Here is a 23,377-nt window from a genome sequence, read left to right as displayed (position 1 = left end):
TATTCAGATAGTCACTAACTGGCACATGCATCAAGAAAAGCTTTTGCGAGTCCTTAATTGCGAATATTAAGGACTCGCAATTAAGGACTCGCAAAAGCCTATGCATGTAGGAATCGCTATTAAAATAGCGATTCCTTAACATTCATTAATTGCGACTCACAAATTGCGAGTCGCAATTAATGAATGGCTTCCCATTCATTCCTATGGTCCTCCAGGCCCATAGGAATGCATTGGAGATTGCGGGAGCAATTTGCGAGTACCAGTAGGTACTCGCAAATTGCTGCCGCAATTTCTAGGGTGCAAGGGTGTCAAAATGACACCCTATTGCACCCATGTAATTGAACTCTGCACTCATGTTGCATACACACATGCTCTAAGGGCATGTGTGTGCGCAACTTGAAACTTAGAAAAATGCAAATAAGTGCATTTTTCTAAGTTTTAGCAAATTACCATGAAGTCCAGCTTCATGGTAATTTGCTCCCGCTAGTAGCGAAATCGCTATTTTTTAAACTTTCATGCATTGCATTTAAGGAATCTCAATTAGGGATTCCTTAAATGCAATCGCTATTTAAGGAATCGCTATTTTGAGATTCCTTCAATAGCGATTTTTGCATTTGGGATGATGCATCCCAAATGCAAAAATACCGGTCGCAAAGGGGCAGATTCTGAGAATCTGCCCGTTTGCGACCGGTTTTGTGGTTGATGCATGTGCCTATATATGCCCACCTAAAGGCGTCACAGGGCATTTCCCTTATTAGGACCAAATCCCTCACTCACCACAAAGGTGACATGCTTCATCATGGGGATTCTCCTCTCCAAGGAAAAACCTGGTTCCTTGGAGGGCTACAACTCTCTCAGCTAGAGAGAGGAGCACAGGGATGTTTTGAATATCTAATGGGATATCCTAAATCCTCATGTGAAAAACAAAGGTGTGAATGAAGGCGCAGCGCAAATAATATAAGTGCAACAGTGTTGATTAAAACTGGATAAGAGTTGTACAATCAAGCATTTATTCGTATACACCCTTTCCCAGGATTAAAACCAGCGCACCAGCGGTATGGATTTAAAACCGCTCTGGTGACAGTGAAAAGAATGGTCGACATGTTTCAGCCATAATGCCCAAAATCGGGTCAGGCTTTCATCAGGACCTATACCAGGTGCTACTGTGAACAAAGTGAGAACCGGTCGCCGGCTCTACACGACACGGAGTACCGACGGACAGAGCGGTGCCCCCTTCCTGAGCGGCTGCCAGGCAGAGGTGGGACTGAATACCCAGCACACGCGGGTATATTCCTCTTCCATCCAATGATAGTCCGAAGAGTGATTGGATACATTGATAAAGTTACATTCGGTATCCTTTTTGTTGCACTGGTTATCACTTTGTTCACAGTAGCACCTGGTATAGGTCCTGATGAAAGCCTGACCCGATTTTGGGCATTATGGCTGAAACATGTCGACCATTCTTTTCACTGTCACCAGAGCGGTTTTAAATCCATACCGCTGGTGCGCTGGTTTTAATCCTGGGAAAGGGTGTATACGAATAAATGCTTGGTTGTACAACTCTTATCCAGTTTTAATCAACACTGTTGCACTTATATTATTTGCGCTGCGCCTTCATTCACACCTTTGTTTTTCACATGAGGATTTAGGATATCCCATTAGATATTCAAAACATCCCTGTGCTCCTCTCTCTAGCTGAGAGAGTTGTAGCCCTCCAAGGAACCAGGTTTTTCCTTGGAGAGGAGAATCCCCATGATGAAGCATGTCACCTTTGTGGTGAGTGAGGGATTTGGTCCTAATAAGGGAAATGCCCTGTGACGCCTTTAGGTGGGCATTTAGTGACTATCTGAATAGATAAAAATTCATCTGTTTGTAGCTTTTATAGCACACATTTTTCTAGTTTTCACTTTAGACCCATGGATTTCGTACTGTTTGTTGTAGTAATCAGTTCCTACAAACCACGCAAACAGTAGCCATATGTCACAGGTACTTACCCGAGGTGGCTAAAGTCTAGGTTTGTAGCTCTCAGACCGGGGGTAGTGTAATTTGCGGGGTCACACCCTGGTATGGCGGAATTCCACAATAAAAGAAGAAATGCTCCAACTCTGTAATCGAGTAAGGAAGCCATCATCCATTTTGGCATCTACCTTTCCTTGTTGCGGTTAAAGAAAGGCCTATCTCACTGTCTGATGGTCCAAACCTGCTGCATGCTGTAATTGCAGGCCTGAACTCCGAGAGCACCATGCCAAATGTTAAAATTGTCAAGGTATTTCAAGCCGTTGCAGTGTAACCAGAAACAGCGATAACGCTGATTTTTAAGGCTGGATTTAAAAATTGGTTTACTACCCAATCCTTTGGCCCTGTGAGTAAGCTCCCTTATTATCCTTTCTCCTCTAGTCGCAACTTAATATTATGGGCCATAATTTATGGCTTGCTGCCACCTTTCTGTCTTTTGAACTTTGGCACTAGGAGTTTATCCATCAAACCTTTCCAATGTTGTGGCATTGCTCTTCTTACCATGTATATTATTTTGAATTTTAACTTCTCGGCCTGCTGTTATTCTTCTGCAATTTTGCTGTTACCCTGCACTTTGCACCTTTTATTAAGCACCTGATTTTCTTCTCAGGGGTGGATGATCTCAGAGTGCATTCACATATTAGGATGGTAACTCAATCTGGTTTCAGGTAATCTGACTTGTTTTTGCCAAAACGAAGGCGCCGTGTCTTGCTGCTATTCTGCCGCTATTTTACGTTTGCACGTCTTATCAAGCACTTCTTTTACTGCTTAGGGGTGGATGATCTTAAAGTGCAGGAAGACATTATGATGATAAACGCAGCATCTAACCTGGTCCAAGGTAACTACACTTGTTCCTGCCAAATTAAGGCATCGTGTTCTGCTGCACTCTGCACCTCCGCTCTAGTATTTTAATCAACATCTTTATTCCACCGAGAGTGATGTTTTTAACTTTTTCATGTTTGTAAATTGTTTGCCACGTTTCTTCAAATATTATGTTTTAACTAATTTTATCTTGTATGGCATAGATTGGCTGCATTTTTATATGGTTTTAATTAACTGAATAATAAACAGTTCATTCATTTACTCCTTGTGCTTCTTGGCACTATTCGTACTTAAAACTTGAATAATGTAACACTCCGGTTCTACATATTGGATGTTTGTCATTTTGGTGATCTCTATTTTTGTAAATTAGTTTGGGATTTTTCTTATGTTGTGTTTTCACTTTATTACTGATTGAAGTGCTGCATAAATACTTTACACATTGCCTCTAAGTTAAGCTTAACTGCTTTTGTGCCAAGCTGCCGGAGGGTTAAGCACAGGTTTATCTAGTAACGTTTTTGGTCCAACCTGTGAAGAATTGTGTTTATTATTTGGTTGGGCTTTCCTCCCTCTCAACCTATAACCCAATTTCTTACATATGGGATGTAATTGGATTATCATTCACTATCACTTTATCAACCGTTGACAAGAACGATCGATTTTTTATTATTTTAGGGTTCTTTAAAATAAATACAGCCCTAATAAAGGCTTCTACAACAAAACAATATCAATGGGACCTAATTTCACATACCATTCGAACAGTTGAACACATTTTGCCTGTCCGATTGGTTCCAAATATCTCGCGGCACGAGACAGGACTGCCCCCTATCCCCCCTTTTGTTTGACATTTATATTGAGCCTTTTGTTTGTCGTATTAGGGCTGATCATGTAATTCAACCTTTTAAAATAGCAGACCTAGAGCTTAAGGCCGCTCTGTATGCAGGCGACCTTCTTTTATATACCTCCAATCACGCGGACGCCATACCTAGGCTGTTTCATCTAGATGAGGAATTTGGAAGGCTTTCGGGATATCAAATAAATAGGGAGAAGACCAAAATAATGGGTTGGAATAATACTACGCCTATACAAAATGTAAAATATAAAATGAGGTACTTGGGAATCAATTTAACCCATGAACTGAAAAATATATCGAAAATTAGTTGGCAGACAGTAGCAAAAGAAATTACAAAAACATTAACAAGATGGGGTAGTCTGCCATTAAATATTTACGGACGAGTTAACCTCATTAAAATGTCTATACTCCCCAAATTAACGTTTCTGTATAACTCCATCCCCCTATCATTTCCACAGAAAGAGATTAAGAGCCTTCAAGGTAAGATCGGCTCCTTTATCTGGGCATGTAAATCTCCCAGGATAGCCTGGAAAAAGCTAAGGAGGGGGTTAAAAATCGGGGGTCTAGCCTTACCAGACCTACTCCTGTATTGTCATGCCTTTTCATTTTAAAAATTTTAGATTATTGACCAATAAATTGGACTCAACTTCGCAGGACCGCCTATTCCAGGCATTGCTCCACGATTTACCACAGGGACAGGAATTTTTTTTATTCAAATTTGGCGACCAGAAATTTTACAAAAAAGTCCGCTTGAAGATCCTGCAGGCTGCCCTTAGGAACTGGGTATATGTCCGGAGAGCTCTGGGAATCCCATATTACTATACTAATGCCCCAGTTTGGGACTCCCCGGGCACTCCGGAGTGCCTTCAGGACCAGCTGTCCCAGCCTCTAAAAACAGCTGGCGTGAGGAGATGGGGAGATCTCTGGGGCAATTCGGGCCTCATGGATTGGGATTCCTTAGTGTCACTGACAAATGGTTCTTTAACGAGATTTAAGTTTTACCAACTCTCCGCCTGGTGGTCAAGACAGATGTTACAGCGAGAGAGGGACCTTGAGATCCTTGAGTCTGTCTGCAGGGGAGGAGGGTGGAAACGAGAGGTTTCATTTTGGTATAGGGCTTTAATGGGGGCAACAGAAATGTTAAACTGTGAGCTGGCGAGTCTTTGGGGTAATTTGATATCAGATAGTCCCGAAGCAATTAGTAAGATCTGGACAGATTCTTTCTCTTTGTCCCAGAGCCTAATAAAACCAGCCAATCTAAGGAGAAACCATATGTACACGATCTATCGGGTGTACTAGACCCCTGCTAAACTGTCCAGGGTCACACTTGAGAGTTATTGTTGCCCACGCTGTAAACTCCTGGCAGCCGACGATATACATATATTCTTAGAATGTCCAAAGATTCTTGAATACTGGAAGGAGATCGTGGACTTCCTGGGGAAGGTTTTAACAACCACTATTACATGCTCTCCGAGGTTAGTGTTTTTTGGCTTACCACCTGGCTACAACGTTAATAACTATTCCTCACAATTCATATTCTATGTGATGGTTATAGCAAGGAGAGAGATCTGTAAAGAATGGAAGTCAGCGCCCCCCCCCCCAGGTTTACTGATTGTTTACGAAACATCATAGAAGTCAGTAAGATGGACATGGCGTGCCAAGTAGAGAATACAGACAATGTGTGGTTGGAATTGGTCGCCTGGTTGTCGATATAATGGTCCGATGATTATGCCAGAGGTTTGTGTCGGCCTGTCCTCCCCAGGTCCGAGGTATTCCATCGTAGGACAGGGGAGTGGGACAAGGAAACAGCCTACCTCTGGGTGACCCCTGACTGCTACACATTGAGTCCAGGGTGGTATCAACTTGACAATGTGAAATGCACACGGGGTTCCCATCTAGAGTATATACTGGTGGCATATATGAGGACAAAAAAAAAGAAAAAAAAAAAGAACAGTTAAACACATTTCAAAGACAATTATTATATTTTATAAGAAATCAGGAACCACTGAACCCAAATTCAGAAGTGTCTGCAGTATTTGTAGTGCCCTTATGAATCATTACAAATTGAGCTCTGAAACTGTGCATCAACAGTACAAAAAGTCTTCTAAAAACACATTTTAAGAAAGATAAACCTTTTGATTAGTTGTAGGAAACTTGCTTTATATAATCTAAGTTCTTTACCATATTGTCAGACTTTATGGATATGTGTTGAGATATTTCAGTGCATGCCTGATTTTCCCTCTTAACATTGACAATTGACAAATTCATCACACCCTTGTGAGCATGGTACGTTCTTTGACTAACTAACACTCACCTATACTACATAGTATTTCTGCCCCATGTTCAGTGGTATGTTCAGGACCAATTATTATGCTTTTCCTATTTAGGCGTTGTAATTAAATTGCATCTTGAACTTTGCAGGTTAACCTCCATTGGAGTGCTAGTCATTTTGCCCCTCTCTTTATTTGGTCTCATCCAGTACCTAAGTGGGCAACCTTCTCCAACTGTGTTGTCTGCGTGACCTATTATGGGATATGTCTCTGTGAGAGTCCACTCTGTGAACTAAATAATTGGTACACTTGTTTAACATTTAAAAGGCCATCTTTTGACATAGTGCAGCTCTGCTGTCCTGGACTCATAAATGGCAGCACTACCACCCCCCCCCCCCCCCCCCCACCCCCCAACGCAGATTGTTTTGAAGGAAACAATTCCACAACTGAGATGACATCATATCATGCTGGTTTTACATGCTCAACAGGATACATTCTTATCCAAAGAGCTCCATAGCTGTTTCCAAATATTGAGGTCTCCTTTCTTTCAAATTCTCTGCATAAGAAAGTGTTACCTGAATACCCTGTCGGGTGATTAGTCGTGCTTTATAAATCTTGTTTGATTGACATTGTCGAGCTGAAGCAATATAGAGCAAATGTTTTATTTCTGCCATTGGGCTTTAGATAAAAAGTATTCCACCACTATAATACTTTAGATTCAGTTGCTTTCTTGATTTCTTCCTTGCCACATTTCTGCCTACAAGTTATCATACCCTATCTATTTATCCCTATTGATACCTAAAAATAGGAAATGTAGACTAACGCCATTAAGTGAGGTGTTCTAAAAGCATTTTAAACTTCTTTTCAGATTATTTTCTGCCAAGAAACTTTTCAGTGTATTTGTTTACTTTTGTGATGCACTTAATTGTAAGGCGTTTAGGCCTAGAGTACACTTCCCATAGAGGCCACAGTGCAACTCAAGATTTCTTCTAAACAAGCACTCTGTGGTGTATTGTGCTCCTAATCTGCTAATTCTAGACAGGGCCTTATCAGGGATATGAAGCCCTCTGTTTGCAAATACAATGCAACGCAATACTGAAAACAAAACACATCTACCTTCACAGGAGTGATGGTCAACTAACAAGACACCCTTGAAAATAGTCCTGCTTAAAATGAAGTTCGAATGGCAACAGTGTGCCCTCGTTATAGTGCTATAGTACTCTGTATTAAATGCTGGACTAATGAAGGTGTTCTTGCCAGCTGATCTCAAAAGAGAAAGAAAGTAAGGGCTGAGCTATGTATAGCACATTGGCATAGCTAAGATGGCAGTCCTGAAGGCTTAAATTAATAAGCTCAAACAAATTTAAAAATCTGAAATAAAGATAGAGAAGATACAAAAACCCACCAGTACATAAATGACTCATTAATGCACAATTTATGTATTGGTGGCTTAATAACCATTCTCTAGACCATAATAACGGTGATACATTGCTTAATTTTTCCTTTTTATTCTTAATTTTTTTCAGCATGCCACGTGTAAATGTCCTTTGACATATGTCCTGACAAAGACGCTGCAAACTTGCATAGCTGGGATCGGAAGTTTGCATCAGCTTATCTGTAGTTTCGAACTAATATTCCTTTCATAAACTCATAGCGTGCAAATGATAAATTATGTAGAACCTTTTTGATGACTAATCGCACCAGCAAAACCTCATGTTTGTGTCGGATTGTCTCTATTCACTTGCCCGCAACACATGTATACTGTGTAGTCACCTCACTTTACCCTCTTGTAGCAGTGTTACCATTACTGTTGCATATTTATTCAATTCTTTAAAACAAAATTGACTTAACTCAAAGAGATGTGGTGGTCCTTCTCTCTTCACAATTTGAACTGATGTTGTGTGTAACACGATTGAATATTAATGGCCTCGGGGATATATTAATTGATTCCATAATTGTTTGACTTTTGATCTCCAAATAATTCTAAAGGAGACCCTTCATTGTTTGCTGTTTTACGTCCCCAGTTAGTGATACATGGTTGACTCTTGTCTTGGATCTAAACAACCATACATTCAATGCAGTGATGTGAGACCACCCAAGCTAGTCTGGCATAGGCATGGCCATATGTAGGTTTACAACCCCAGCAAAATAAAACTTCAGCTCTCAAGTTGAGGCATAGGCGAAAGTGACCTATCTGGTAATTTCTTTTTCATTGAATTCTGGTACTTGTAGTTTGTTTTCGATTATAAGTCCTGGACTAATACTACACTCTAAATCAAAACTCACCCTGAACTAGCTACTAATACTAACATGTAAGAAATCAGGCTTAATCAGTTACTATGTAAATGTGGAACACTAATTTTTTTAAATAAATGATGTGTGAAGTGGTATTCCTGAAGCGTTTTCCAGATCTAGCCGGGGATCAGTGTGTGCTATAGATTGTACAAGGGGCGGACATAGGAACAATAGGTACAAAAGTCCTGGTAGCAGTCGCTGGCACATGTGGCAATCTCCTCCAAGAATCCTTGGTTACTGGCACATACTACAATTGACATCCAGATCTCATGTCTGTGTGGTATTATCAATAGTTACTTGCACTCAACACACCTGCACTGAGCCATCATCTCACTTCACCCTTTTTGTGGCACTATTGCTCATATATATTTATACAGTTGGTTTAAACAAGAATAACTGACTTAATTGATAAGCAATGGTTGTCTTTTTTTACATTTTGAATTGATGTTGTGTACAACTTGATTGAACTTAATGACTATAGTGATAAAGTTGATCCCATAATTGTTAGATTTTGATCTCAAAATAATTCAGAAGAATTCCCTTCATTGTTGATTGGATGCATGGTTGTAGTCTGGCCGCCCGAAATTGAACATCCAATAGGAGTCAGATTTGTGTCTCTCCTTTCTTGGGTGTGTGCCATGGCCTGGGCGAGAGGTCTTGTGTGCCGCTATTGTCCGTGGCGTAGCATGGCTGGGACCTCGGAGGTGGTTGCGCCGGTCGCAAAATTCTTAGGGGCACAAAATTTTTTAAAAGGGAAAAAAAGTCTCGACACTGGACTGGTGGAAGGGCCCAGGAAGTGCTAACGGTTCACAGGTTAGGGAGCACTGGCAACCCACACTATGCCGCTTACTGAAGCCCCTTTGTCCTTGCCATCGTGCCACAGTAGCAGTGCAATCCTTGAAATAAAAATGTTTTTGGGCCCACGTTTAATAATGCTGCTGTAGCAGGAGCAACATTTTTTTTCCATGCAATATGTATAACTTGCTGGCCACTGTCTATTCTGCGCAATCACGAATGCAGTCTCAGTGTTGTAAAATGAGTTCCAGTTGAATAGCGGAGATGCCTGCTCAAATAAGCACAGTCCACTGATAAGATGGCATTTTAGAGAGTAACTACAGGCGACAGGAATGTGGTGTGTTAATGCAGTTTCAGTTTTGTCACAGTTGCTCCTGCTTTCTAGGCTCTATTCCTACACCACAACACAAAACGTTTTTTTTTGAGACATGATAAAGAGTATTGAAGCATATCAAATATTTTGAACATCCTCTAATTGTTTCTGTTATTCGGATTGTCTGTTCTAGCCAGTCATACATTCTTACAACATTGGCTGATAACTAATCTGTAGATGGCATCCCCCCAGAGCCATGAATGCAAATGTAGAGAAGAGCCATGTGCCAACAAACATGGTGCTGTATAACAATAGTTGTAGGAAGAATCCTTTGTGGTGAAACAAAACAGCAAGGGTAATCCACCAAAAATCGCCAGGCAACCAGACTGTCATAAGTAAACGAGTAGCGGGATTGTTACGAATCAAAGGAACTCTGATAGGGTAATCATAAGGCCCCAAGAGTTGAACTGTCCTGCACTAAAAAAGCTAATGATTCACTAACTAATATTCATGTTCTACTGCATGGCCAAGGGTGTATCCATTCATTAGGTGCATTGAATACAAACTCTCTCTCAGTGGTCGTCCTCCCAGAATTGTCTCCCTCCATTTTCTTTAGCTTGGATGCCCTCACCAGGGCGCAACCTTCGGATAATGAAATAGTTGTGTAGACCCTTGGCAAGCAGAATGAAACAAATGGGTTAGCTGCAGCTCTTATCCAGCACACTGGCTAATTCTTAACAAATTGATTATCATTACAGTGAGACTTTGACCTGTTACATGCATTATGAATTGTTTAGAATTGTTACTTGTTTTCCTTTTGCATAATTTGTTTGTAGGGTGCACAAATGTGTGTAATAACATCAACTACTGGTCTCAAAAATGTTTCGTAATGAATGTCCCAGCTTTTCTCCTTTGTATGATTTAACTGCCCTCCCTGTTTATTCCACAGGACATGGCACATCCACTCATCACCAGTGCATGGGCTCTGCTGAGATCACAGCCCACAACTCTGAGCTCATGAGCCACACCCTGCTACAAATGCAGCAAACACTACAGGACCTGGCAAACAGTGTCCTGCGCCTGGAACACCGGCAGGAGCAACAGCAGCAGCAGATTGTATCGCTTCTGACGCAAATCCGCAACAGTGCTTTCAGGGCCCCGGACAGCCAATCCTAGACCCCCTTAAAAGTATTAACGCTGAGAGTATGAATGCATGACCATGCTTTCTTGGGCATGGACAGGACTTATTCAGACACTGCACTATGGAATAAGACCAGGCCATCCTAAAGCATAACATTCAGCCGGCAGCCTTGGAGCTCCTTATTCGGCCTATGTGCCATTAGCACCAACATCTAAAGGCTACCACTGTTCCAGGTGATTAGAACAATGTCTTCATCGGTTTTGTACATGGTGGCCTGCTTTATTTCAGCCAGGAGCCATCAGTCTTCCAGCTGGCTCTAAGACACAGGATTTGGAAAATACATCTAATCCGTTATCTAGTGAGAAGTGGGACAGACCTCGTATAATCCACTTTCTCAGCACTGTCCTCTTGGATTTAGAAGTTGCTGGCCCATGTGTCATACAAAGAAACATGGGTCTGCCCAGGAGATGCCAAGGAAGTTTTTTTCAACAAAATATTCAACAAAATATTATCTCTTTTCAGTTGACAAATAATAAATAACAGCATTTGTTTTAAATAATTTATTGGCGGTTTGTGTATTTCAGTGACTTCTGTTGGAATCGGTGACAGTCATGTGAGGTAAAGGTGCTTGGCTCATGGACAGGAATTGCACTGAATCTGACTCATGCTCAGCAATGGATTTTGGATATTTCGATAATTTCAGCCCTGATATGTCAAAGATATCTTGGATATACATTAGGCCTTCATTCCCCAAACACCTTTTAACTCTAGCATGTTCTCGAAAGATTGTGCAATCCGTTGAACTTTCATCATTGATGGGGGTATCATGAGCTACATAGTGTCAACGATATCCTAATGTGTGGCTAGTTCTCAGAAGACTTTGTAGTCATGTGGTTAACGGGATAATCATAAAAAGTCAAATGCTATCTTTCCGTCTTCTGATATGCTTTTAAAACTGATCAAATGCAAATAATGTATATCTGCCAAAAATTGCCATTCACAATTATCCAAAAAAGGAATATGTATTTATAGTGAGATGGTGCTTCCTTTCCTTTTCAGTTCCAAGTTTTGCTGATGCCTTGACGTGTGTGTAAGTGGTTGTTTCTGATGGTGATACTCAAGTCATCGCATGGTGTAAATTCATGCCAGTGTTTGTGACCTTGTCTAGGTTCTCAAGGTAGACCTCTGCCTCCTTCCAGTACAGTATTAATTGTGCAACAACTGCTGTGTAAACAGTTGGAGTGGCCGAAGTGGCCTGAGTGGCAAAGCAGCTAATGAGCTTGATTTCTGGACCCGTGTTTCGTCAGAAGTCCTATGTTCTAGAGCCTGTGTGATTAAATATGTTCTTACAATTTCCTATTTATGATGTTGACACACCGTGTGAGCTTGCATGGCATCCACTGTTTCAGGGGGATGTAGATGTCTATTTAAACGCTTAACTGAGGTGAAGGACCCGTTGACATCCACTGCCGTGCTTCAGCTGCACTCTAGACATCAATAGTTTGACCACTGCAGTGCTCAAGAAAATCTAGTGATACACCAGAAGGAAGATTTTTCTTTTAAAAGAAAGCAAAGTTGTGGTACGAGGGAAAAGCTTCCCTTGTAACCAGAGGTTTTTTTGTTTTTGTTTCTGTGACGTCCAATGCACTCACCATGTTGACATCCTCGTCAACAAAGTGAAAGCAGACTGTGCATTAGGTGTGGTCTGCTTTCACTTTGATATGGGTTAGTGGCATAATTCTGTCCCCTTTGCACCGGTCTGTGGGGGACAGGTACAGATGGAAAGAGGACCATGTTCCTCTTCCAGTGGTACCTCTCCCAAGTGGATCCTTGTTTAAGGATCACCATGGCACCTCGATCTACAAGCACAGGTCTACCTACTAGAGACCCAAGGGGTAGCAGCGAAACCAGGCCTGGGCAGGTGGTCCTATATTAAAAATTGGATGCAAGCAGTCTTCCTGCTCCCCTTGGGGCTGTAACAGTTGGGTGGATTTAATCCCAAAAGCCCTCCAGGGGGTCAGAAAGCCAACCAGATACTAGGGTGCTGTGTTTCCACCCTAAATTAGGTGCTTCAGTCTGTCTGACCTGACTACCCAACCTCTGAGTGAATTGAGGTTCTTTAACCAAAATCTACTGTTGGTGAACTTAAAGGTCTCTGGACACCAGGGGAGAATAGGCTCAGAAATAAAAAAGACTGCTCACCCAGCCATCGCAGCTTATCTGCCCCCAGGGGACAGACAAGGCACTAGACATCAGGGTAAAAAATCTCTATCGCAAGAGGGGAAATCTTGATTCTTCTGGATGTTTTTTTTTGTAACTTTACATATGGGTAACAGAGTTGTGCTAAGTCCTAAAATAGTTCTACTTCTGTGCTGAATGGCTGCACTTTTCAGGCTTAGGTCAGTTGCCACCTGGGAAAACCTACCAAACCCAGGCATTTCTGAAAACTAGACACCTGGTGCAGTCTAAAATAGTGTGCCTCTTGTGGCTCCTACAACATTTTCTTACCCACGATGCCCTGCAAACCTCAAACATTGCCTAAAATCACACATTTTCCTTCCACCTCTGTGATGCAACCTTTCAGAAACCATAGGGATAAACAAAATTCCTACCACACAGCGTTTCCTTACTTGTCCCAATAAAAATGCTATCCCACTTGAGAGTTTAAGGCTAGTGCATGTGCTTCAAAAGGCCTAAGATTGCAATTTGGAGAAATCAGCAGCAGGGAGCCACCCAGGGACATCTAGCAAAGTCAGACATTTTTTTAAAATAGGTACGTGGGGGAATACAGGGTGGTGTGCCTCGTGTGGATCCCGCAACATTTTCTTACCCACAGTGCCCTGAAAATCTCAAACTTTGACTAAAATCACATATTTACCTTGCATTTCTGTGACATGGATTTTTCAGAAATCAGTGATCTGCAAAATTCCTACCATCCACCATTCCTCCACTTGTACCGATAAAAGTGCTACCCCACTTGTGTGGCTGAGCCTATTGCCCCAACAGGCATAAATCAAACTTGGGTCAATGAGAGTTACCATGCGGGACTCCCATTCACCCTGGTTTAATGCATGCCTGTCACTGGTACAAGGCCCAGGCATGCAGTAGTCGTTTTTATCTAAACAAGTGGTAATACATTTGTGGCTCCCCGCAGATTCCAGAAGTTTTCCTCACCGAAAAAACATTGTAAGGTGCAACTCAGATGTTGGCTCTGGGTACCTTGAGTTCTGAGAGAACCTATAAACCCTTAATATGCCCGGATTAGAAGAGTCTAGCTGACGTAACAGTATATTGATTTCCTAAATCCCCCATCGTGACAAGAAGTTACAGATGAAGCCATTGTCACAAATAGCTATTTGTTCCTTCCTTCCTTCCTTCCTTCCTTCCTTCCTTCCTTCCTTCCTTCCTTCCTTCCTTCCTTCCTTCCTTCCTTCCTTCCTTCCTTCCTTCCTTCCTTCCCTCCTTCCCTCCTTCCCTCCTTCCCTCCTTTCTTTCCTTTCTTTCTTGTCCTTCTTTTCTTTTCTTTCCTTTCTTTCCTTTCCTTTCTTTCCTTTCTTTCCTTCTTTCTTTCCCCAACTCATTTTCAATATATTTGTATTTTAACAGTTACTTTCTTTGGGAAAACCTTGAGCCCTTGCCGTATTCAGAATTGTGTCTACCTTTCAGAAATCTTTAGCTTTCCGGGATCACCCATCGGTGTCATATCTGTTTCTACCACAAACTGGAAGTACGTTGAAAGCACAAAAATCAGGAAAATAGACTATTTCTTTGAAAAATGCCGAAACTGTGGTAAAAATGTTGTTTGATTCAGCTCTGCATGTTCCTGAAAGGTGGCAATCTCGATGATGCAATTTTTAGGGAAAAATGACTTTTTTGTGGAGCACGTTTTCCCCCCCAAATAGATACTTTATGTGGAAAGAAAATTATGGAGGCCTAAGCGTGAACTACCCCCAATAGCCGAAAAAGGCCTTCGCATCGTAGGGTGGAAAAGGCCTAGCAGCAAAAGGGTTAATGAGATTCCCATTTTGAACTTTGCCTCAGTTTGTACTGCAGCAGTCATTATGTACTACAGATAAACTCTCTTTTTTTTGTGATTCACATTTGATTGTTGTGAAGACAAGCACATTGAAAGAACTAGCTTGTGAACCGACCTGGTTCAATCGACCCTTGACTAAAATTTGCAGCTTTTAGATGATGAGCTAGAAAGCTCCCTTAATTCACAGCATCACACAGGCCCCCAATTGAGTGACTCCCCCATGGCAAAGAACCTCAACCAGCCTTCAAAACTACCAACAAATGGTTTGAGTGGTATGTTAGCCGTCATGAAAGGAAACAGACGGAAACTGGAGCAACGGTATAGTTTAATCAAGTCTACATCACATTGAGATGTTCACAAAAGCAATAAGAAGGCTTGCCAGAGTGTCAAGAAAAGTAATTTGCTTCTCATGTCAACTAAATCAAGTGAAAAAACATTTGAGAATCTGAATGGAGAGGATAGAACCGTATGCTTTATATACATTTTGACATAACTTGCTTATTATATTCATGGATTCATGGACAAGATCCTGAAGATCTGGTCTAATGTTGTTGAGAAACCAGAACAATCTCCTTTCTCACAAAGCAAAGACTAGTCTAATGGCTCTATTCTTTTAGTCTTTACCACAACAAGCACTTAAGGCATGAGGAAGAAAACTACTGAACAGCATTCCATGTGAGACTTGTTTGGCTTCTACTTTAAAAATAACATCACCTACGATCAGCCAAGACATTTAAGATGTCCTAAAAACCATCCTTTCTATAATGTAAAGTACCTAAAGGTTTTAACAGTCTATAATCACTGCTTTACTACAGAAAGCCACATCCACCCCTATGAACCTATGAACTTCAGTCCTATTTGAAACCCCCACTTATAAACAAAATCCTAGAAGGGGAGATCACTTGTTAGTTTCAAGACCTTGCAAGTTATATTGCTGATTCACTAAGGAAACCCTCCGCAGACAAACTTTATACCTATCTCAAATCTCTTCTTTATGAGCAGGATTCTGGAGAGGGAGTTTGCTGGCCTTCTTCAAGACTGTAAAGTCTTGCTAAATAGACGTAAATAGTAAATAGATGATACAGTTACAAACCAGGAAGGGGGAATGAAACGGTTAAAACCGATAAATGGGAAAATATGTTCTCTTCTTTTGATAAAGGCACATTGGAAAATCTAATCTGGCTTGATCTATATGCAGTTACAACAAACAAATGATGGACGGAATGCTGACAATGCAGACATTCTCCCCCAGTCAAGAGATCTGGGTTAAATCCATCGTTCTTTTGTCCACTACGCCACCCCAGTTCAGACATGGCCATATGCAAATCAGTCTTGACCCTGTGCCTCATGGGAACAGTCCAGCCCGAACTGCCAAGCCATGTCTTCCCTGGACCGGAATCAAGCATCCTAGGACCGGTTTCTGGCTATCAGCCGTCATCAGCCAGGATAGCTTGACTCCAGTGGCGTAGTGAGCATGGGACCCACGTCTGGGCATACCGATCCCACTTAGGGCGAAAAGCGTTACAACAAACAAATGATGGACGGAATGCTGACAATGCAGACATTCTCCCCCAGTCAAGAGATCTGGGTTAAATCCATCGTTCTTTTGTCCACTACGCCACCCCAGTTCAGACATGGCCATATGCAAATCAGTCTTGACCCTGTGCCTCATGGGAACAGTCCAGCCCGAACTGCCAAGCCATGTCTTCCCTGGACCGGAATCAAGCATCCTAGGACCGGTTTCTGGCTATCAGCCGTCATCAGCCAGGATAGCTTGACTCCAGTGGCGTAGTGAGCATGGGACCCACGTCTGGGCATACCCATCCCACTTAGGGCGAAAAGCGTTACAACAAACAAATGATGGACGGAATGCTGACAATGCAGACATTCTCCCCCAGTCAAGAGATCTGGGTTAAATCCATCGTTCTTTTGTCCACTACGCCACCCCAGTTCAGACATGGCCATATGCAAATCAGTCTTGACCCTGTGCCTCATGGGAACAGTCCAGCCCGAACTGCCAAGCCATGTCTTCCCTGGACCGGAATCAAGCATCCTAGGACCGGTTTCTGGCTATCAGCCGTCATCAGCCAGGATAGCTTGACTCCAGTGGCGTAGTGAGCATGGGACCCACGTCTGGGCATACCCATTCCACTTAGGGCGAAAAGCGTTACAACAAACAAATGATGGACGGAATGCTGACAATGCAGACATTCTCCCCCAGTCAAGAGATCTGGGTTAAATCCATCGTTCTTTTGTCCACTACGCCACACCAGTTCAGACATGGCCATATGCAAATCAGTCTTGACCCTGTGCCTCATGGGAACAGTCCAGCCCGAACTGCCAAGCCATGTCTTCCCTGGATCGGATTCAAGCATCCTAGGACCGGTTTCTGGCTATCAGCCGTCATCAGCCAGGATAGCTTGACTCCAGTGGCGTAGTGAGCATGGGACCCACGTCTGGGCATACCCATCCCACTTAGGGCGAAAAGCGTTACAACAAACAAATGATGGACGGAATGCTGACAATGCAGACATTCTCCCCCAGTCAAGAGATCTGGGTTAAATCCATCGTTCTTTTGTCCACTACGCCACCCCAGTTCAGACATGGCCATATGCAAATCAGTCTTGACCCTGTGCCTCATGGGAACAGTCCAGCCCGAACTGCCAAGCCATGTCTTCCCTGGACCGGAATCAAGCATCCTAGGACCGGTTTCTGGCTATCAGCCGTCATCAGCCAGGATAGCTTGACTCCAGTGGCGTAGTGAGCATGGGACCCACGTCTGGGCATACCCATCCCACTTAGGGCGAAAAGCGTTACAACAAACAAATGATGGACGGAATGCTGACAATGCAGCCATTCTCCCCCAGTCAAGAGATCTGGGTTAAATCCATCGTTCTTTTGTCCACTACGCCACCCCAGTTCAGACATGGCCATATGCAAATCAGTCTTGACCCTGTGCCTCATGGGAACAGTCCAGCCCGAACTGCCAAGCCATGTTATGTTATGTTATGTTACCTGTTTTGTAGAGCGCAACAGCTGCCCCAGCGACGGGGCGTCCCGGCGCTAGAACCGTAACACAATCTACTGGATGCGAAAGAGGGACCTACGGGGCGGGAAATAGATGGGTTTTAATCGCTCTTCGGAAGGCTAGCAAATCATCCATGTTTGTAACGCTTTTCGCCCTAAGTGGGATGGGTATTCCCAGACGTGGGACCCGTGCTCACTACGCCACTGGAGTCAAGCTATCCTGGCTGATGACGGCTGATAGCCAGAAACCGGTCCTAGGATGCTTGATTCCGGTCCAGGGAAGACATGGCTTGGCAGTTCGGGCTGGACTGTTCCCATGAGGCACAGGGTCAAGACTGATTTGCATATGGCCATGTCTAAACTGGGGTGGTGTAGTGGGCAAAAGAACGATGGATTTAACCCAGATCTCTTGACTGGGGGAGAATGTATGCATTGTCAGCATTCCGTCCATCATTTGTTTGTTGTAACGCTTTTCGCCCTAAGTGGGATGGGTATTCCCAGACGTGGGACCCGTGCTCACTACGCCGCTGGAGTCAAGCTATCCTGGCTGATGACGGCTGATAGCCAGAAACCGGTCCTAGGATGCTTGATTCCGGTCCAGGGAAGACATGGCTTGGCAGTTCGGGCTGGACTGTTCCCATGAGGCACAGGGTCAAGACTGATTTGCATATGGCCATGTCTAAACTGGGGTGGTGTAGTGGGCAAAAGAACGATGGATTTAACCCAGATCTCTTGACTGGGGGAGAATGTATGCATTGTCAGCATTCCGTCCATCATTTGTTTGTTGTAACGCTTTTCGCCCTAAGTGGGATGGGTATTCCCAGACGTGGGACCCGTGCTCACTACGCCACTGGAGTCAAGCTATCCTGGCTGATGACGGCTGATAGCCAGAAACCGGTCCCAGGATGCTTGATTCCGGTCCAGGGAAGACATGGCTTGGCAGTTCGGGCTGGACTGTTCCCATGAGGCACAGGGTCAAGACTGATTTGCATATGGCCATGTCTAAACTGGGGTGGTGTAGTGGGCAAAAGAACGATGGATTTAACCCAGATCTCTTGACTGGGGGAGAATGTATGCATTGTCAGCATTCCGTCCATCATTTGTTTGTTGTAACGCTTTTCGCCCTAAGTGGGATGGGTATTCCCAGACGTGGGACCCGTGCTCACTACGCCACTGGAGTCAAGCTATCCTGGCTGATGACGGCTGATAGCCAGAAACCGGTCCTAGGATGCTTGATTCCGGTCCAGGGAAGACATGGCTTGGCAGTTCGGGCTGGACTGTTCCCATGAGGCACAGGGTCAAGACTGATTTGCATATGGCCATGTCTAAACTGGGGTGGTGTAGTGGGCAAAAGAACGATGGATTTAACCCAGATCTCTTGACTGGGGGAGAATGTATGCATTGTCAGCATTCCGTCCATCATTTGTTTGTTGATCTATATGCAGCCCAGTGCATCCCGGTACTGTTTAATATTCACACGAAACCTTTACTTCTGATTATCGCCTATATACCTCTGCCAAATGTACGCAGATGACGTTCTAGTCCTCTTCCTTAGTTTAGCTTACACCACAATATGACTGAAACCTATTCATTTATGGAAGAAGTAAAGAGTCTTTCATTTCCATGACAAGAAAACCGAACTTCCCAAAAACTGAGATTCTCTACTGACTGCATATCATTCAGTTGCCTTTAGAGGCTGGGAACAACGTCTACCCCTAGACTAGCAGTAAAACAACTTGGTGTGGTGTTCGTCGTAGGACTCTCATTTGCTCAATACATTTCAGCTGTTGTAAGAGAGACCCATCTCCAACTCCTGATGTCAAGACAGACCCTGTCCTACTGTTAAACAAGCATTTGCAATGCAATAGGTCTCACATTTGCGAGAGTTTCAGCTATTGGCATTGTAAATGACCATGCCTTTTATTTATTTGTTTTGATAACACATAAATAAAAGGCATTGTCATTTACAAGGCCAATAGCTCAAGCTGTTGTGATTGCGAGACCCATTTCACTTTAAAGAAGCGGTCGCTATTGTCCCGGGCTGTCTGGAAAGTGAAAGTGGACATGGCGCGCTCCATGTTGCAGGAAAGCATGTTGCGCTTTCAGTAGGAGAAACTCATTTTAACAAAATAGTGCTTATAGACTAAATAAGACATACTGTGTAACAACAGAAGTAAAAGGGCCAGTCCTCATGGGAGGTTACAGAATAAGACAAGGTGATACTAAGGAGGGACTATCTGATAGATACATCTAGCCGCAGATTCCTTAACTTAGAATTTCCCCAGGCACCAGTAAGTTTCTGGAGATTTTTTAGCAGTACCTCTGCGCACAGGGTACGGCGTCGGATGGCTCTACCCTGACGTCGTCCACAAATATGACGTAGGTGGAGCCATATAAGTCCCTCCCGGCGCACTGACATCAGTTTTCTTCTTTTCCGCACTGCGAAGCGGATCGAGGAGAAGCAGTTCCTCTCTTTGTTACTTGACCTTATCGTCGCCTTGCTCATCTGGAACAGTGTACCGATGCCTTTGGGTTTCAAGGCTTGCAAGACCTGTGCACGGCAAATGTCAGCAATGGAGCTGCACGCCATTTGTATGTGGTGTTTGGGCGAGCACCACGACTCCGAGTAGTGCGGCGCCTGTAAGTGGCTGAAATCGAAGTCCTTGAGGGAACGCCAGATGAAATTGCTGTCTGCCCGGATGTCCCGTTCGGAGTCTAAGCGGCATCGATCCCCATCCCGTGCTGGGGCTCCTGCTCGGGGCAGGTCGTGAAGCTGGTCCCGAGGGCGCCGTTTGCCTTCCTCAGGTAGGCACTAGAAGTCAAAGTCATGGAGGCGGTTGGCCTCGCGTAGCTGTGATGCTGGCGCCCGTTCCTCCCGGTCTTTGCGGGAGACGGCTCCACAGGAGTCAACCCCCACCTATCTGCCATTTCCTGGTAAAGGGGCGACTGGGCCAGATGGAAGCCTATTTTCAGGCTTTGCAGGCCATCTTTGGGTCAGCACCTCTTCCCTGGCGCACCTTCGGGCCCCACAGAGGGTTAGGGACTCTGATCGGGAGCTCGCCGGCAGGTTCGCCCTCTGCGCAGATCGAGTTCCCTGGTTCCGTTTCCGGAGCCATTGGGACTTCGGGACCCAGTCCAGTGGGGCTTCCTGTTGAGACGTCAGGTACCGTCTGCATCAGGGGACTGGTCTCTGACTTGACGTCGTCCCGCGCCGCAGTCTCCCATAGTGATAGGCATAGATTTGACGCCGTCCCGACACCGCTCAACGGAGGCACCATTGGTGGTGGTGGACGTTGATGCAGCGCCATCATGACGTCGTTCGACGCCGTACACGCCTCTTCATCTACACATGGATGATGAGGCTCCGGGCTGATTCAGACTCCCCAGTGCTGCAGGAAGATTCTGCTCCTCTTGGTGGAGTTGAGTCCTTCAACGCTCTTAGACGTCGACGGGCAGAGCGTTCTTTGACCTTTGGAGGACACATTAGTCTGCAAGCCTCCCCTACCAATGATTTGCTGTCTCCCCTCCAAAATGGCGACAGAGGCCAATGCGGCATTTGCTAGAGTAGTTTGCAATGCTGCGGATATTTTAAAAAAACAGTCCCCTGCTGTGTGTCTGCCTTCAGATCCATTGTTGGATCTACTTCACCAAGGCAGTGCTAATGTTGAGCCTTTGCTACCCTTTGGTGGGTCGTAGTACGACATCCTTTTAGGGGCTTGGGCAAGTCCCTCTTCTGGAGATTCTGTGGAGCGTGCTGTCGCAGATCGTCTTCGCCCTACTCCAGATGTTCCAGTCTATCACTTCACCCTAGGGCTGGTTGTTACAGCTGCTTCAGCTTCGCTGAAGTTGCAGTCTCCTCTTTTGCATCCTCCAACTAGAGAATCCCAGTGGGTGGAGACGTGTGGTCGAAATTTGTTTGCGTCCACAAGCTCAGCCCTCAGGTTCTTGAACACCTCCTGCTTGTTGGGGCAGGCTTCTTTTGCCCTTTAGGATTCTGTTGAGCATCTCCTTCTTTCCTTCTCTTCCTGAGGGACCTAGAGCTGACCTCGCTCTGCTCGTTCTGGATGGTCGTGAACTGACCAAATTCTCCATTAGGTCAGGCATGGACACTACAGATTATGTGGGTGTAGCTATGGCCTGATCAGTAGATCTGAGATGACATGCTTGTGTGTGTGATGGCAGTTTCCCTGACAATGTTCAGGATAGTTTTCCCTGACAATGTTCAGGATAGTCTTAAGGACTTACCCTTTGACGGGATACATCTTTTTGATAGCCATGCTGATTCGGCAGTCAAGCGCCTCATGGCTGACATTCAGTAATTGGCTTTTGCCTTCATTCTTTTACCGCCATCTTTTTATTACAGCTTTTCTTGCATTTTCTTCTGGTTGCAGTGTTGTCACTGCTCTCTTCTGTTGCATCTTCAGTACCTGGGTTTGAGTCTTTTAATTCCCAGATGGCTTGTACAACTAGGCAGCTGTTTTGCACTTATGTTACATTTTCTCTGCTTAAGAACTAGTCTCAAGAAATGACCCCTCCTTTTTATGGGAAAGTGGCATACCCAATTAGGGGTATCAGTTTGTTATTGTAGACATTCTGCACTACTGCCTCAGAAATTTTTCTTGGGTGGTATATTTCCTTACTGAAGATCTAGCTGGGTCCTCCTCGGATTGTTGTCCTCCTGCAATACCCTCTAGAGCGTCCCATTGTATTTTCACACTGTGGCCTTCTGGTGCTTTCTGTTTCGCTTCCTTAATGCTCAAAGTGTTCTTGCGTGCCATTGCAACTAGCTTTGCATTAGTGAATGCTTCTTGCTTTATGGGGTACGATATCTCAGTAGAAATGTTCCTCCCTCCGATGACGCAGATTGCTCCAGAGCATTGTTGGATTATGCCACTGCTGCCTTCATTAAGGCGTTTTATCGTGCACTTACCATTCAAGCATTTTGCTGTGATTTCTCCTTTGGCCTACAGCCAGTGCCTCTTAGGGGCATGTTGTTTCTTCAACTTCACCCACAATTTCCGTCCCTGTTTCAGTTCTGGTACGGTATATTAGCAGACAATGGGTTCCTGCTGGGCCAACTGGCACCCGAAACGTTGGTTGTGTTTGGCTCTTGTGGCAGTTCTTACTCTACATTCTCTGGAATGAGGAAGTGCTTTTGTCTTTTGCCTTCCTTTCTTGCCTCTCACTCCTGCCTGCTTTCCCTTTTCGGCAATTGGATCTCTGCAGACGAGTTGGTCATGCACTATGTCTTCTGCTTGCTTTTCTCTAGCACTTCCCATGCAGGGATTCACGCCCCTCTGCTGATGGCCTCTGATCAGCCATGTTTTTTTTTGTCATATTATACATTGTGGAATTGTTTTCATATATATTATGTGCTGCTATTGTTTTCATTCCCCTCTCTCATGGGTGCCATTGGTATCTGTTGTGCAGCCTACTGCCATACCACCCTGAATGCGCCCGATCTCAGAAGCTAAGCAGGGTCGTGCCTGGTTAGTACTTGGATGGGAGACCGCCTGGGAATACCAGGTGCTGTAGGCATTTTAAAAACACAGTTGTACTTTTATTGGGACTACCTCTAGGGCGTCCCTTGCCTTTCTTTTCGTTTAAAATAAACAAAAACAAAAAAAGAGAAGAGAGGAAAAGCAGCAGAAACATTGTTTTTCTTTGTTCTGGTATCTTGGGCTTCTTGGTCCCAAGTTTTTTTTTTCTCTCCCTCTCTCTCTCTCTCTCTCTCTCTCTCTCTCTCACTCACTCACTCCCTCACTCACTCACTCACTCACTCACTCACTCTCACTCACTCACTCTCACTCAC

At 44.1% G+C, this 23,377-nt stretch overlaps 1 protein-coding gene and 1 pseudogene across 1 annotated transcript in view; both read left to right on the top strand.

The window, feature by feature from the left end:
- LOC146790023 (uncharacterized) overlaps window positions 1–11,537 on the top strand; it is a 125,362-nt gene extending 113,825 nt beyond the window's left edge. The window contains exon 10 of the mRNA XM_085628345.1: window positions 10,311–11,537. Within this exon, the coding sequence (XP_085484471.1) occupies window positions 10,311–10,537 (227 nt within the window). The 3' untranslated portion in view covers window positions 10,538–11,537. The remainder of the gene's footprint in view (window positions 1–10,310) is intronic.
- An 11,457-nt stretch (window positions 11,538–22,994) lies between these two features.
- Window positions 22,995–23,103, top strand: LOC146790022 (5S ribosomal RNA; annotated as a pseudogene).
- The last annotated feature ends 274 nt before the right edge of the window (window positions 23,104–23,377 follow it).

This window comes from Triturus cristatus, chromosome 10, assembly GCF_964204655.1.
Source record: "Triturus cristatus chromosome 10, aTriCri1.1, whole genome shotgun sequence".
Taxonomy (NCBI): domain Eukaryota; kingdom Metazoa; phylum Chordata; class Amphibia; order Caudata; family Salamandridae; genus Triturus; species Triturus cristatus.
This window is presented reverse-complemented; position numbering and strand designations above follow the sequence as displayed.